The 17,753-nt window shown below is 33.4% G+C and overlaps 1 protein-coding gene across 1 annotated transcript; it reads right to left on the bottom strand.

Moving 5' to 3' along the window:
* Positions 1-9,181: 9,181 nt before the first annotated feature.
* Positions 9,182-14,503, bottom strand: LOC129005770 (melanocyte-stimulating hormone receptor-like). Its single transcript, XM_054434779.1, has 5 exons — positions 14,202-14,503; positions 13,168-13,533; positions 12,299-12,485; positions 10,066-10,296; positions 9,182-9,522 (listed from the first exon to the last, which is right to left on the bottom strand). Exons 1-5 carry the CDS (start codon positions 14,501-14,503, stop codon positions 9,250-9,252), a joined length of 1,359 nt encoding a protein of 452 aa, XP_054290754.1. The 3' UTR covers positions 9,182-9,249.
* Positions 14,504-17,753: the final 3,250 nt, after the last annotated feature.

Raw genomic sequence — 17,753 nt, forward strand, 5'->3', positions numbered from 1 at the left:
GTTTATTTTTTGGAGGTACATTTTTAGCTAAATTCTCACGTACATTCTTCCCAGGTCCACAGTACTGATAAGATGGTATGTGAAGTGGAAATGGAAGGTTACTTATAAGAGTATTCAATAACCCTCGACCCCTGTAAGGCTTTAGGAATAAACCTTTGCCCTTTTTACATGTTTTCTTATTATCATTTCTTACCATTTTTATTATATAAAAAATGTATTTTATTCAACAAAAACATAAATTTAAAATAGTACATACTAAGGAAAATATACCAAAGAAGTTGGGTCTATTTCCTACCAATATTCGATGTGTTATTTGTGGTCCAAGTGGAAGTGGGAAGACGGTTGTAATTTATAACTTAATTGTAAGAAAGGAAGGATTAAAATTTACAAACTTATATTTAATATCTAAATCATTAGAACAAGAAAAATATAAAAAAATAATTGAAATATTTAGTTTGTGTGATGAAGTGAAATTACACACGTTTACTGACTGTGAAATCACACCAAATGATGTAAAATCACAGTCAGTTGTTGTATTTGATGACATAAATAGTCCAAATATTACACAATTTTTTCTCAATGGGTCGACATAAAAATATTAACTGTTTTTACTTGTGTCAATCTTACAGCAAAGTACACAAACATTTACGCGATAATGTAAATTTCCTAATATTATTCAAACAAGATGATTTAAATTTAAAACATGTATATCACAATCATGTTGGTAATGACTTTTCATTTGACCAATTTAAAAATCTCTGTCATCAATGTTGGGATAAAACAAAATATGGCTTTTTTGTAATAGACAAAGAAAGGTCAAAGAATAATGGCAAATATAGATTTATGTTTGACCAATTCTATCACGAGGATGGTAAGGGTAAATAAATAAAAGACTGGAGTTTTTTAACATTTGCATTTATTATATATCTACACATACAATTCATGTTTGATCAATTTTATAATGACCAAGCGCAAGAGTATTGATGCCATCTTCCAGAATAAACCTCTTGTCATCGTCAAAGGATAATACTTTCTTGTTCATGGTTAAGGTCTGAAGATGATGATTTGTAGATTTAATTCTTGTCACATTCTCATAGTAATCTTGCCCAGTTGCAAGACAGTTCAAATAATGTTGATGTCTTAGGAGATGTTTAACTGTGGCACCATCAGCTCCTTTAGCTTTCTTCACCTCTAAAGCTTGCTTGTCTTCTTCATATAACCATTTTAGAGGAATGTAAGAATATAACTTTGGTCTTAAACCACAATATTCATACATAATATGACCATCTAATTCGTCTTTAAACTTGCCTGTGACTTTTTTATTTTTATCAGAGTATAAGAAATGGTCTTTACTATATCCAGAGGTATCAAAATAGTGCAAGTCACATTCTATTTCCTTGTAAAAGTCCTCTGTAACTATAGAATACATTAAAGAATCAGTGTCTGTCATTAGAAATCTTTTGTTCTTAAATTTTGACATATAATTATAGTGGAAATCATACATTATTACTTTACTTATATCCAAAATTGTCATGCCTAAATATATTGGTTTATTAAACTTAACAACTAATTTATTTAAATGTATAGCATGTAAATTGTTATCGAACTTTTTGCTACAATCAAACCTTGGATTAGTGACATATTTTGTTAATAGTGACTCATCCTTGAGATAAATGTCACGAAACTTTCGTTGATTCATAATTGTTCGACCAAAGAGACTATTATTTAACAATTTGTAAAAGTCTTTTTCAAAATCATGTTTAGCCCATTTGCGTTTTTCAATATTAAAATCAATATAGGGCGCAAGCCATTTAGACTGTCTAAATTTTAAAATTCTGTGGTATTTTGTAACAATCAAACCCAATTCCTCATATTTTTGTAATGCTTTATAATGTAACATATATTTAGTTTTGTCATTTAAATTTGGTATTAATTTGCCATTCATTTTCTCAGGTGCTAATGGATAGTCATTATGTAAATCATGTAAACTTTTATCATATTTTAAATCAACTTCTAAAATGTATCCAAACTCATCATTTTGATTGTATTTGTAGTCTATCTCATTCGTCCAACAAAATCCATCCACAGGCAGTGGCTCGCACATTGCTGTAGAGTATAGTGAGTTACAGTCTAAATATATTAAATAGACACTCTCTTGATTGGAATCATAGTGTTCACCCATATATCTATTATTTGCTTTAGCGTAATGTGTGGAAATCATACTGACTCCTCCTCTAATCGCACTTTCTATGAACAAATGCATGTCAATATCTTGAAATAATTGTAATTTTATACCAGTCATTCTAAGACAGGCCTCCCATGTTAATCCAGGAAGTGAATACATATGTACGGGGTCAAGTTTATAATCTTTTAAACACAGGTCTCTAAATGTCTCAAAGACATCAGCCAGTAGCAATACATCTGTTTTAAGATATAAATCATGATATTCTTGTAAATTATTTATATTAAAATGGGTCCATACATTTTTAGCATGTTCATATTCAATGGGAGAGATATGTTCTTTAGTTAGAGTACTATAGAATGATTCAATTGGGGGTAGAGACTCTGCAAACTTATCTGGTCCCGTCATATATTCATAGGGAAATACGCCTTTACGTTGTAGTAGTGGATTATCTATGAATCTAAATGTATTTAAATTGGAAGCTAATTTGTATAATGGAAGGGACAGAAAGTTATAGGAATCCAAAAATACTAAATCATCAACTGAGAATGAAATGTACTTTTCCATATCTTTGGCTATGCAATTTAATTTACGATTAAACTTTCCCAAGTGTTGCATTATTAAATGACCATCATAATTTTTTAAGTTATGGAAGAATACTGGGATTTTCTTTGTTACTTTATAGTTTAAATTACAATCATTGTGGGCAGCTCCACGGTAGTAACCATTTGAATGACAATGATCTCTCACCCTATCAAAATATAGGGGCTTTTCACAAATATGACAATGCGTTGAGTTTTGGAAAGATGCCTCTTGTTTAGGAGTCATTACAAGAGGAATATATATCGCCATTTGACTTTTAATGAAGTCATAAGACTCAAACAACCTTTTGAAAAACACATCCATAACATTTTCGCCACTATATAACTCTTCAGAAATAATCTTAGAATCTCTCACTACAACAAATGCAAATCCAGATGGAGTATGGTTGTTAGAGTTTATAAAGCATTCAAAATCTGCATAAATCACAAATGGGGCTTTAAGTTGATATTTATAATTTTTAAATTGTAATGTATCTTGTTTAGACATTTCCACTCGTTGAGCATTAAAGTTTTTACAATATGTTATGTGACGTTCTAATTTATCATTAGTATAAAAATGTTGTAAACACAACTTGCAAAAATGCTTCTTATTATTATCTTTTGTAGAGTGGAACATTAACCTATCAAAATCACGAATTAAACAGTAATGTGATTTACGACCTTCTTGTAATAATAATAAATCTATATGAGTATTACTATTTAGTTTGGTTGTTCTTAATGGATATATACATTTCTGACCTTCAACTCCAAAAACATTAACACTTATATTATTTTGTCTTTCAAATTTATCTATATCAGCTAATTTCACAGGATACTTTATGTTTGTCATATTCAACTGACCTATGTAGGGTGCATAGCTAGAGACTCTTTTAACATTTTGATGTGTATTATTCATTGGATGTAAAGCTGCTAATACCGACCAAAGAAAGCATTTATTATCATCATTTTTTATATTTAAAACTGCTTTTGTCAATTTAACACTCTCTGGTGTAGGGATATATGACTTTGGAGTTAGGGGCTTATACTTGTAAACATGTAACTGCCAATATTTAGTATGGTCATAAATCCATCCACTGCCTTGGGCTTGATATTTGTGTATGGAAGCATCAATCTTTAAAAGTGCATTTTCAATTTGGTGAATTAAATCTCTTTTCTCAATAGTTAAGGTGGTAAGGCTTCTAAAATCTGCAATACATTCTTTTTCATTAACTAATTGCCCATTTTGATCCATTGAATATTTTATAAATTTAATTCTCCTTACTAAAGTCCATTTTATTGGAAGAGGACAAGACTGAAGAGTATTTTTAAGTTCATTTCTAATCGATTCACCAACAAATTCAATCATTGTATATGGACAATTATTGCAAGAACTGACATGTCTTTTAAAATGACCAACCACATTTTTCTTACAAAAATTACAATTCTTATGACTTTGTAATATATGCGATTTTAGAACCACATTATCATCACAGATTAAATCACATACCTTGCACAGTTTCACCTTCATTTGATGTACTAGCTTGTAGTGGCCAACGATGTAAAAACTACTGGATTGCGCTCTCAGTAGCACTGCGGGCGCTGTTTTCGGTCTAGCTCCCCCCACCATCTACTGGCAGTAGCCGACGCAGCCCATACACTCACCATTGTAAAACGCGCCTTTTTAAGTTGCTGCTCTGTTTAAATATATAGATATAAAATATTGCTAATACATGCCAAAAATAACACATTTGAACTTTTAAAAACCCTACTACATTTGTCCAGTTTTTACCGCAAATCTATGCTTGACATTAACGTGATAGGCATACTTTTTTATGACCTATTTTTTAAGATACATTGTCATTAAACATTGAAAGAAAAAATATCGCGTTTACGTCAAACATTTACGTTACCACTGCGGCAAAAACTTAGCAAAATTATTCTAAATGTTTATGTAATAGTTTTTCGATTAATAAAATAGAATTTTAAACACAAATATTGTACTTTATATTTCTTCTTTGTAATAACTTATTATTTTACCATGTACAATTTGGAACTAGCAATATCAGTTGTCTAAAAAACTCTACAAAACGGGTTTAGTGAATTTGTAGTTTTAAAGAATTCAAATGGGTTATTTTCTGCAAGAAACAAAACAGACATTTTTATGAGTGATTGCTAACGCTTGTCAAACTCTTTTTACTAGTTAAACCTTTTGGTTTAACTAGTAAAAAGAGTTTGACAAGCGTTAGCAATATTTTATCCCTATAAATTTCAACAGTGCAGCAAATAAAAAGCGTGTTTTATAATGGTGAATGTATGGGCTGCGTCGGCTTCTGCCAGTAGGTGGTGGGGGAAGCTCGACCGCGCGGCCAACACTGAGCCAGCGATCCATGAGTTGTTTATATCGTTGGTAGTGGCGGACCAAATTGCTCTTCTTGGACAGCGAGGCGGAGCAGTGTTGACAGGTCGGCATTGCGCACGAGAATGAAATATCACCCGGATGCCACTTCTATATATAGGCTCGTCCCCGGTGACGTCACCACCTGGGGATTCCCCAGTCTCATGACCGCTTCACTTGGCCCTTGCGGCAGTGTTCGTAAAACTATCTAAAAACGCTTATATCTCTAAAACGGCTTGAGATACGGCAAAACGGTTGAAATTCTGGCAAACGTAGTGGGTGTCAACTTTTGATTATAAACAATATTACAACATAAAAAAATCAAAAAGTAAGAAACAAATTTAACATTATTTTATATGGGTACAAATAAAATTTACCATGAAAAATCGTCTAAGTCCGTAAAACTGCCTAAAAACGCTTATATCTTGAAAACGGCTTGAGATACGGCAAAACGGTTGAAATTCTGGCAAACGTAGTGGGTGTCAACTTTTGATTATAAACAATATTACAACATAAAAAAAATCAAAAAGTAAGAAAAAAATTTAACATTATTTTATATGGGTACAAATAAAATTTACCATGAAAAATCGTCTAAGTCCGTAAAACTATCTAAAAACGCTTATATCTCGAAAACGGCTTGAGATACGGCAAAACGGTTGAAATTCTGGCAAACGTAGTGGGTGTCAACTTTTGATTATAAACAACATTACAACATAAAAAAATCAAAAAGTAAGAAAAAAATTTAACATTATTTTATATGGGTAGCATGCATTTTATATGGGGGAGCGCGCACGAGTTCGCGTGCAAACCTCGCTCGATTTTGTGAATGGATGTGGATTTGAAATAGTAATAGTGTTATACAATGGTATTGAACATTTATATAGGCTTGTATAGGCCGAGAGCTGGATTTTTAAAAAAGTGGCTAAAAAAAGCTCACCATGTTATTCTTATGGGGAAAACGTGCCTAAAGTGTCATAGGACCCGTATATTGCCACTACTTGCGGTTTATTTATACACTTCAACCTAACCTTGATTTTTGGTGGTTGTCTAAAAAAAATAGTTATTTCAAAAAATATAACTAACCTTGGTAAATTATAAATATAAAATCTATTTTATATTATAAAATAAACAATCATGTTATAACGTTAAAAATATATAAATATATAGTGACTGGGAGGGTGCCGTCGTCCTGTAATCCAGCTACCAGGAGGTCACGAATTGTGGATATTTATAGGAATGCACTTCATTAATTACCAAGGCAAAAATGTGGTTCGGATTCCACTATAAACTGTAGGTCCCTTAGTTGCCATTCATCACCATCTTTACCAGTTACCATCTTTCACACTGTCAAACGATTCTAAGAGAACACTTCGGTCTTCTTTCGGCTTGTTTCTTTAACAGCAATCACAATACTGTATGCCGATAATGTTGAATATTTTACTTTAAATATAAGAAAAACACTTTTCAGAATAACATTTTTAGTCGCGATTCTTCTAAAAGGTAACTTACAATACTATATTTTGGTCGTGATTAATAGTGTACATTTTAAACGTTACTCATTCATGGCTATAATTGAAAATGCAAGTTGATTCGTTTACTCACTTAAAAATAACCAACGTTATAAGCGGTAAGAAAAATATTTTAACGTTGTGAGGAATGTTTTTAAACGGTATAGCAATTAAATCTAATTATTTGTGTTAATATTTAATCTAGTAGTACCTGGGGACCGAGCCATGGCTCGGTGTAGTTTATTTCGATTGTAAAAGCAGTAAAGGAAACTCACGTATTTTCAGCTAATTTTGGCTTTTATTATTTAAGTTTCAGTGGAAATTCCATTTATAATAACAATCATCACATAATAACAGCAGTAAACCAACTAAGATTGCAATTAATCAACTGCGTATCCCTTAAGGCCAGTTGACCTTGTTTATGTAATCAACAGATAATGTCAACCTTGGAGATGTGGCTAAGTTAGTGGAGATATTAGTGTAAGCCATTAGTCTGATTCAATTACAAGACTTTCCTATGGATTATTTCTTAATAAATAAAAAGTTTTAACTGTTTATATTTAAGTTCTGCATTAGAATTTATAATACTCTCTATTTTGGTTGACAAAATACCTTAACAATTTCATAAACAAAAAAATATTGAATATTTCCACTGTAAGGCTTTGTCAAATTTTATTACGAAAAGGTGGATATTATGGTTTTTCACTTAGTACAAACAAATAATAATACCATGGCACTGTTAGTAATAATAACGTATTAAAAGTAATTCGTAAATCATGTTCCGAAGTTTAGGAGTTTTGCGGCTTAAATGAAATACGTATTGTAATAAATATATATTTCAACAACAATTTGATAAATACTAATACAGTACTTAATACCTAGTTCAATTTCTCAAAGAACCATCAAAAACATATAGAAAAATACAACCTTTAGTAAGCCCGACAATTGCACCCCAATCTCCCACACTTTGAAAACTTTGTTCGAAAATATTAGGTTAATCTATACTCTTGTATCAGTGATCGTATGGATCTTGCTTTCAACCCTGCTAAACAGTCGAAATGCTATCTTCAAATGCAACACATGCTGAATTATAATTAACTATTTATAAAACTTTACACGCCCGTTATCAATAATTATAGTGTAAGAATTTATCGTTGGAGGTGAAAATGTACAAGTATCTCTTAAATTCAAACGGCAATGGTTACTGAGGAATGATCTCAAAGGATACATCGTCAGAGTAAGAATAATTAAAATCTAAATGAATATGTTGGATAGTTGCCTCAGCAAATCTGTAGAAAATGCGAATTTAAATTTATCTGATTTCATTTCAACTAAAATATTTCTATAAACAAGTCATATACGGTACAACATTTAAATAACATTAAATTCGACTAGTACTTGGGTTTGCTGATACGGGGAGAAGAAAATGTTTTTTTATAAAATGTCAATAGTATAATAAAATAAATTTATCGGTAACGTTTTAGAAAAAAATATCCATAAACTAGAAAACTATTATTTTATGTGAATCAAGATTATTTATTTACAGCTTAAAATAATCTTAGTAACACGCAAAGCTTGTCTGCTTCAAATACGTTGTTACAAATATTAAAATTATATTATTCCAGTTTTTAAATAAGTTAATGTGAAGGTATTCAAATAACTTTAATATGCTTTATATTTTTATATTATGTAAAACATAAAAGTACATCAAACATATATGTACAGATATGTATATATGTACATATAAGTACACGCACGTTCAATATTTGTTATGTACCAACTTTAAAGAATGACAGCGTTGTTACCATATTTTTCAAATTTTTTATTGGACATCATTGATAAGGGATAGCGAAATATAATGAATGCTCACTGGGTGCTTTTAATTTTCTTTTTTATATTTACTATCCAGTAGTTTAAGCTACTGTTTCACTTTTCATCGGTTCATACACTCGTTTCATACAATCGTTTCCATTTGTTTGATATTGCTATTTATTTCTTCTTCCTCGTCGTCGTTCATTTTCCAATTCCTTCATCTTTCCTTTTCCCAAATCCTTATCATCTATCATAGTATATTTCCTTTTTTTTATATTTTTTCCTTCATTTATCATCTATCCAAACACATTCAATCATAAAAAAATTCCTTATCTCCTCTTCCTTATCTTCTACTTCCCAGCCCACCATATCTATTTCTTTACTCTCCTCTTATCAACCGTTAATTTATAAATGGTATTCGTGTAGGTACTGCTGTTGATCTCCTCTTCCATCTATCAATACCAATATCTGACAAAGTACCCCGGTGACAGTGTGCTTTATTTTACCTCTCTCGAACTTATCGCTCGACTTAATGGCCTTCCATGACGCCATTATTTAACAGGTTGAACTTGAGTGTCGAACCTTGTATTATTCCCTCTCCTCCCATTCCGCCCTACTTGCTCACCATTTCCTCAATACATCTCATTCCCAACTTCTGTTAATCCTTCCCATTTCTTTCTTTACTTAATTCACAACTTTCCTCCTTTTCTTCTCCTCCATGCTTTTCATATCACAAATACCTAACCCATGTATTTACAAACATATATAGTGCTACACTGAAGTGTTGCATCTCTTGTTTCTGGTAAAGTTCGCGGACCGACAACGTCTCATGGACGGGTCAACGGGAGATAGTTTGGCCACACCGTTGTTCACATGAGAGTCCTGCAGAGAGTTCATCCTGTAGACGAAGGTGCGACTCCTGGAGGTGGACTGACGACTCGTGGTCCTGGTCAACCCTCCGGCCGTCCAGTCGGACTGGTCGAAGTCTATTTGGTTGGTGAAGAGACACATTAGCAGTCTGCGTCTCATCCGGCGCAGTGCTATCTGCAATCAAAACAGTAAAAGTGGGTAAAAACAATGCACAATTACTAAGTAAAATACTATTGCCAATGTAATAGTAAATTCCCAAGATAAAGTATCGTTACCCAGAATATATATTGTCATATTTTTTTTTTTACATAATAATTTTGTGTTTTAATATGGCTGGGGATTTTAGAAGGGGCGAATTTCAGTAATCTTCAGTTGGTCTTTTGACTACATTGTTCCTATTTGTATTTAAATTTGTTTCCCCCATACACTCTGCGTTTTGCTTTTTGTCGTTTCCTGTACATGCATGTATAGGATTTAGCGCTATGCTTAAAACGCAAATAATTGTAGCATGAAATAATCCTCAACCAACCTTGGTAATTCCTACTCAACTTTGATTGCACATTCTTCCTGTTTATTTTGGATATTTTCCCTGAGATCTGATTTATTTGTTAAATTTTAACAGACTAATTTTATTTCACCGATTGTACACTTATATTCATCATTTCCCATGTCAAATACATCAAGTTTGTTCTATTTAGAGTAAAACTATTTTCCCACCTTGATCTCCTTCATGCGGAAGGCGTATATGTAGCTGTTGGTGGCCGTTTTGCAGATCATGAGGAAGTTGATGACCAGCAGCACCGCCAGTTCCCCCGGTGTTTGCAAGTTCCAGTAGTCCGCGAACAGACAGTCCTCGCAGAACAGGGCGTAGTACGTAAATGCTGGTGCCCAGCCGAAGATGGTTGAGCCCAGGATCATCAGAGTGGTTATAATAGCCTTCTCGTTTACCTGGATACAGTACCAGTCTTACAGATACAGTACAGTATTAGTCTTTTAAAATATCAACCAACATTAAAATGTTCCACGCGGCAATAATATGGGCTTATTACTTCCCTTATAATCTCCTTGGGAGCTCAGTGGACGTATGTTTCGTGGTGGAGTTTTTGGGAGTCAACAATAATGAAAAATGTCTTCAGACAATAGCACAATGATTTTTCTATGTAACTTTTATCATTTTATTCTGTCAGAGAGTTGATAAAATGTAGCCAAAGAGGATAAAAACTAAACATAACAATTGTGTATCATGATGAGTGTTGAAAAACTGTTTACTGCAGAAGAATAAAACTACCATTGTATATTTATGGCCACAGTCAGTTTATTCAATGGTGTTATATTCTGAAGCATCGGTATGTTTGATAGATACTCCCCGAAGGATATTCGAAACAATCCAATAAAGTATATGGCTCCATTATTATATACATTTTAGTACAATACTATACGACTCAGTGTGTCGTGTAAATATGTCTATACACAAGAAAAGTATAAAATTAATTGGATGTTTGTATAGTTTTCTCAAACGATTTTTTCAAATGTATAATCTTGTTGTCCTTTTAACTCTTAAGTAAATGGTACACCACCCTACGCTGTAAGAAATGCGGTTCAAAATCTATTGCAATTTTTATGATTTTCCCTAATATCATAGTTACTGCCACAGCTTACCCAATAGGGTCGTAAACAAGCTAATGGGAGAAAGTAAGTGTTAGTTTGCTGGTACTGTTTATTTATTCAGATACAGTATATACATTGTTAACACGGTGAACTATACAAGAGTGCACAATTAATTAGTAGTATGTAAACTTTCCAAGGATATTGCATCCTAAGGGATATGTCCCCTCTTTCAAAGTATAAAACACCAAAATATCCCTCCTCTTTCATCTGTTAGAACCTGGTTGAAGTCAGGCTGTAATACTACCTTAAGTAACATATTATGTAGGCCTTTGTGTTATGATTTTATTATTTTATATTACCAAATTAATGTGTTGCTCTTTTTGTGTTTTTATTAGGTTATTAGGGTGTAAATTATAATTACTGGTATAGAAAATTGAGCGTTATTTCAAAAGAAACATTGCATGAGTGAGAATTGAATTCGCTGCAGTATGCTAAGGGATTCAACCACCAAGCGTGTTGTTTTAATTATACAAGTTGTCCCCAAGTGACGTTGATTAAGACTTCTTAAAACCTTAAAGTGAGGTTTCATGCATAATAAACAGTATAAAACCTCTTTTAATACACTTTTTAGTTGAAAATTACATAACTTTTTATAGCAGGGTTTCGAGGATATTTTTTTACTTAAAACTACTTTATTAATAGGATTAATTTTTGGCATTATTCCCGTTTCAGTGTTATGGGAAATAAATCAATTTAATTTAGCGATGCCTGTTTTTAACTAGGTTTATTTTTTTTTAGTTTCACTTAACCGCATTGTTTACTTGCTTTACAGCACTAAAGGTTAAGTAACGGACCAATTGGGTTCAAGGATTGAAAGAAAACAGTAAATTTGTAATGCTTCGAACACCAACTTATACTAGCTGGTAACGACCGATTCAATTGTTGATCTCTCGACTTCCGCTTTCTTGCACTTATAACAATAATAATTTTGAAATTACTTAAATTTTGTTTAGTTTGTTTTAGACCAGATGTTGTAAATAAACTGTTTCAATATGTGTAGTATCTCTAAAAGATATGTAATATTTGTTCTTTTTATAACTAAAACAGTACTTTTGGTAAAATCCTGCTGGAAGTACCTATTACCTCGTAGGTAAAGTAGTTTTTAATGGTGTGTAAAGTTTTTAATGGACGCAGATTGGTAGAAATTACAATTTACCAAATATTTTCAACAAGTCAAGTTTATTTGATAAGTATAAAAAATACTTATTAAAATAAGACAACAATATGCTTTTATTATTTTGAAAAGTGGGAGAAAATAAAAAAAATAATCTCAAGAGTTCACCTGGCTGCTGGAGAAGCCTCCGGATCTCCTCGTGTAGCATCTGCGTCCTTGGTATTTCCCATTCAGAGGCTGTTTCTGGTGTTTGCAGACCAGCTTGTAGATGTGGAGATATATGAAGATCATCATACCCAGCGTTGTGAAGAAAGGGATGGAGAACCGCGTTCGGAACTTGGACCTCTTCAAAAAGCTACGAAACACAAGTTGGAAAAAATAATCCTTTATAAAAATCCTTTATGACACAAGGTTTTATTTAATTTCACCAAGACCTATTGTTTAGGTAGGCTAACAGTGTATACAACTATTACAACTAATCTTCATCTTTGATACAATCGAGTTAAATTGTTGCTCTGAAACTTCAGACCATATAATTTTGAATTAACGACAAAAATGTCATGACAATCAACTTGTCTCTACTTCTTTGTTCTTTAAGATACAATCGAGTTCAATTGCTGCACTGAGCATCAGACAATATAATTTTGAATTAACGACAAACAATTACACACCTGTCTCTAAAAATTTGTTATCAGTTCTAAATTAAATGCCATCCGTACACAATACAACAGATAGCGTCAATGCTATGACTGTAAGCCTTGGGTAGAAATCTACAACCCACAGATTCATAGTTTAGAAATATAGTACAAGGAATTACTGTTAAAATTGTTAGGATTTACTCACGAAAGCCAGTATTTGTACCAATTATGTAAAGGTTATAGGACTTATTTGTTGTTGATAGTTACGTTTTACGGAGACGTTTGTAAAATTTCCCTCTCATTTTTGTGGATAATCTAGAGAATTTACATGTCCTCACTTTTTACACCAAAGTCCAAGGCACTATCCTCAGTTAGCAGCAAATGTATAAGAAGACTCACTGATAAGGGCACATCTTGAAGCCATCTCCTTCTAGGAAGAACATGTCGAGCACCAGTAGAGAGGACGGGATGGTCCACAGAACTATGATGCAGTACTGTATGTTCCTGCGAGCCATGTAGACAGGGTAGTGCAGAGGGAGGAGGATGCCCAGGTAGTGGTTGCCTGCTAGAGCAGCCAGGTGGAACAGGGTGGTCATGATAGCGCCCATCCGCAGCGCCTCTAACATCAGCATGGCACAGGGTGTGTCAAACCGCACGCCTAGGCGCGGCAGCAACGTGAAGAACAGTAGCCCCAGCGCGTAGAAGAACAAGGAGAAGGTGTCTGCGCCGGCGAGACTCAGGCTGATGTAGAGAGTTGGGTAGATCCTGGAAAGAAAAATGTTCTAGGAACTATGTGTATATCTTCTCAGTTAAAGCAGTAAGCTTTTAGAAAGTCCCAAGTTGGACTTGTTTTTGTTACATTTTTTTCAGATTTTTAGTTTGGCTTGTCATATTTTGTGTTTAGCTGTGCAGTATTTGAAATACTGATGACAGATACATATTGCTTATCATGATAAGGTGAGGCTAAATGTTTTTATTCATCAAGGAGTTTTTAATTTTTTAAACCTGTGGTTTTGTGTTCGATTAGTTTTTATCAGCCCTGTTGGAAATTAGTACTGGATTAGAAAATACTACGATTTAAAAAATTCTCAATGCCTTTGACTTGATTGGCACGAATCCAAAACAAACCCTTGATAGTGGAACTTTTTTCTTTAAGTCCATGAAGATAGTCTTTGCACCACGTATGTATATGAATTTTTTTTTGTTTCACGATGTTTTTCTTTCCGTAAAAAGGTGTAATAGATTTTAACATACGTGTTCAATAACCTATGAACTAAATCATCAAAATTTGCCATTTAAGTATTTCTTACGAATACTTCTCAAACTAAGCTAGTGGTTTTAAAGAACAATATTTGCCAAGAATGTAAGATAAAGCTTTTAAATTCAGTCTCATGTGTAGTGTGACAAAATAATTATTCTTTGTGTGTCTTTACCTGGATCTCATGAAGCAGACTGAGCTCAGAATGACGACGTTAACAGCAAGAGAAACTGTACAGAAGACGATGAGGAAGGAAGACGCGTAGATGAACACCACCGGGTCCACCCCAGACCGTGATCCGTTCACTACGGGAGTCGACTCAGTGAGGTTATATGAGTCGTTCCACAAGAGAGCCGAGTCAGTGAACGAGTAGGTGTACGCGTCTGTGGTGGAGGTTGAAGTGTTATGCATGAGAGAGATGTTCTCTGGCAGCCAGTGATGATGGTGACGCAGATGGGGAGGATGACCCACAGACATCCTCTGTAACACACGTTAATTTTTTTTTATCTTTCACATTGACGCGTAATTTTACTGCATGGACCATTTTGATATTTTAATGTTGACTTAATTACGTTTAATTTATAATCTTATTTAGTTGGAATAGTGACTTATAATTTTATTAACAGTTTTTCAGAAAGGTATGTAAATTTTAGTTCTATCCTAGAAATGTTAAACTAGGGTGGTTATTTCAGTAAGTGTGCTTTTGTATATAAACCCATAGTTCGCTTGTACGCCTCAACGAGGCTCCTCGCTGCTTACTGGCATCATTTGTGAACAGAATGACACTACTTGCAGCTCTCTACTACGGATTTAAATGGCAACCCAGTCCTTACTCTCTTAGCTTGGTGAGAGAATAACAGGCAGTTTTTGTTACAGTATGTCTTCATTTAAGTTACAATAAATAACAAAAGGTCGTCGTCGGATAACAAGGTTAGGTTGGACCATCTAAGAATAATATCATACAAATCCAATAGCTTAGTAAAACACAAAAAAAAAACTATTTTTACCTAGTTGAGCCATGAAGTTGATGAAATCATAAATAAAAATTTAAATTTATAACCTGTTCATTGTATATGACTTTAGATTACCACTTTATTGATTTTTAATTCATTTAGTAGCTGTTCGTGGTAAACAACAGTGCATAATGTTACTCAATGGAACACCTAAATAAACATAACATCTAAATAATCTAGATTAATAAGTTGCGATTATTTATAGGGACAGTCGTTATAACAAAATACAATATTGCAAGACAAAAGTCTGGAGGACAAGTGACAAGAGTGAATTAGACATTATTGATTTACACTCAATTTGCTAATGACATTAATTATTGAAACTATAAGGTGACCTACGAGTGTTCAATGTTCAGGTTACCTATTTTCATGAAAAATGTCCTTTTCTTAAGCGAGTAGTCGACGCTTTTGTGTCTTACCAACAACTGTCATTACTTGGAAAGATCCCCTATCTCATTGTTCCACGAGTGGCATTATAAACGAGGGCTGTCGTCATTTCATCAATCAGGCTTTCGGAATAACTTTCCAAGGGATCTTAAAACTTAAATTACACATATTATTGTACTAGTACCAAACCGGCCCAACTAATGTCTCCCTTAGCTCGGTCTACGGTTTCTCTATCTTGTTATTTCTACATTTAATCAATTATCTAGTAGTATAAGTCTACCACAAATGTTACACATTTCCGTGATATGAATGACCCTACGAAACGTAGATACTTGTAATTTATGTCAGTTAACTGTATCTTCCAACTACGGGCTCATAATCTTTATCTTTGTATGATCTCGAAATTTATATCTGGACATTATTCGTTCGTGTTCTTGTTCAGTAAGCTCTGACACGGTGCGCTCTGAACGTGTCGGACTGATACGAAATGGGGAAAATTAAAAAAAAAATATTTCTTTGATATGACATGTCATATTTATTACTTACTTTCCTAAAAGAAATTGTATTGGTTATAGGAGTTGTATTGTTAAAAGCTAAATTAGGAAATTTAATGCAAATTTATTTGCCTTCAGTAAACAGAGTGACACGGAACAAGTTGTGGTGTCCTCTGGAGAGTAGTCTGAGCAAAACGAGATATTCTCCTCTCATTTGTCGTGGAGATATAATTTCACGCCACATTAACACCCTTGAAGTACGACAAATACCTAAATAAGCAGGCTACACATTTACAACTGCTATAATAAACCGTCCTAGAATTAACAATACCCTGTCTTAACATCTTTGATTAGCATTTTATTAAATAACAACACAAATCAATGGAGCTTTCTAGAAAAAAAGTTGGTAGTATCTTTTAACCTTGCATTTGCCCGTCCACATAGGCTATGGACCTGTGCCTTGGACGTATCTAGCAAAGGGGAGCCAGTACAGTACGTACGTGAACTGTACTAATAAAAAAGTAGCAGCCGTTTTTGGCCCGAAGTCGGTGACGCTACCGACTGAACCACCAACAACCCCCCCCCCCTCCCCCTAATACATTTGAGTTTTTTATCGGAATTATTCCAAGCAATACTTTTTAAAAACCAAAACAGGACGTCTTTGTAATTACTAGCGCTATCTTATAAATTAATGGCCCTGTCCAACAAAAAGGTCAACTAGTTACAAGACCAGGGTTTGGACCGTTCAAACAAAATTTTTAAAATGCCATTCATTGCAAATTTATAAATCTTTCTCGGTCAAACGAAATGGTAGCACTGGGAAATGTCATTGCCACGCAAGGAAAGAAGTCGATTATTGAACCAAATGAATCTTAATTGGTCGACCAGTTTGTATAAACAAACAGTGTATGCCCAACGGAACATTCTGGTAGTGACAGACCTTTTATCTTGCATTGTGCTGGGTTTGATTTACGCTCGCTATTTAAGTCCATGTCTCCTGTCGTTGAACTCATGGAATGCACTGACTTCATAAATTAAATTATGTATGGATACCGTAAATTAAAATATGATATGTGAGAAACTTTTGTTATATAAATTAAATGAAAGATGTTTGTGTGTAGACCTGGGAGTGACGTCTATGTCACTTTGCTAGCTTTGTTTAACATACAGGCAATTATCTTGGTACTAATGGCTTGGCTCGGCGCTACTCAACTGTCCTCAAATTGGATATTAACCTATATGAAATATGTGAATTTAAAATTGTAAAAACATTTTTATGTCATAAAGTAAAAGTAATTTCTTTAAAAACCTATGTAGGCCTATATAGAGCAAACATGGATCCATGGATGAACATGAGATACATAGATGTATATAGAGCTGGAGATTCGTAGCCCTAACATCTTCAAAAATAAAAAATGCAATGTAGCTTCAAGTAAAAAAAGGAAATCTTACTTTACTTAATATATTTTACCAGCAACGTTGCACAAATTGTATTTCTAACCATCTCCAAAATGAGAAAATTGATAAACCACTAATTTATGCCATGTCACTTTGTCATTGCATTAATTGAGTGTTGAATGACATCAAGTGCAATCATCGATAATGACGGTGGTATACTTTTAGAGCCAATTATGTCTAGTACACTTCTAGCGTATTTTTTTTTATATTGGCAAAAAAATTAATGATTTTAAATTTAAGCTATGTTGGTCTATGGAGATTTTCATGTATGTCATCGTTCATATAAATAACCGACTAAAGTTTATATGGCAGATAAAGAGTCCCAATGTCTTGTATATTTTTTAGATTGCGATTGCATCTAGATTTCCCTATGTG

The sequence above is a fragment of the Macrosteles quadrilineatus genome, unplaced genomic scaffold, assembly GCF_028750875.1.
Source record: "Macrosteles quadrilineatus isolate MER2022 unplaced genomic scaffold, UCM_ALF_1.0 Scaffold_32__1_contigs__length_1466915, whole genome shotgun sequence".
In the NCBI taxonomy this organism is placed as follows: Eukaryota; Metazoa; Arthropoda; class Insecta; order Hemiptera; family Cicadellidae; genus Macrosteles; species Macrosteles quadrilineatus.

Bases quoted from the DNA above. Each gene is read 5' to 3' on its own strand.
- LOC129005770 (XM_054434779.1), bottom strand. From the start codon at position 14,503: ATGTCTGTGGGTCATCCTCCCCATCTGCGTCACCATCATCACTGGCTG. The intron at 10,297-12,298 runs GTGAACTCTTGA...TACTGTATCCAG, and splicing joins GAGGCTTCTCCAGCAGCCAG to GTAAACGAGAAGGCTATTAT. The intron at 9,523-10,065 runs GTGGGAAAATAG...TTTTGATTGCAG, and splicing joins TCCGCATGAAGGAGATCAAG to ATAGCACTGCGCCGGATGAG.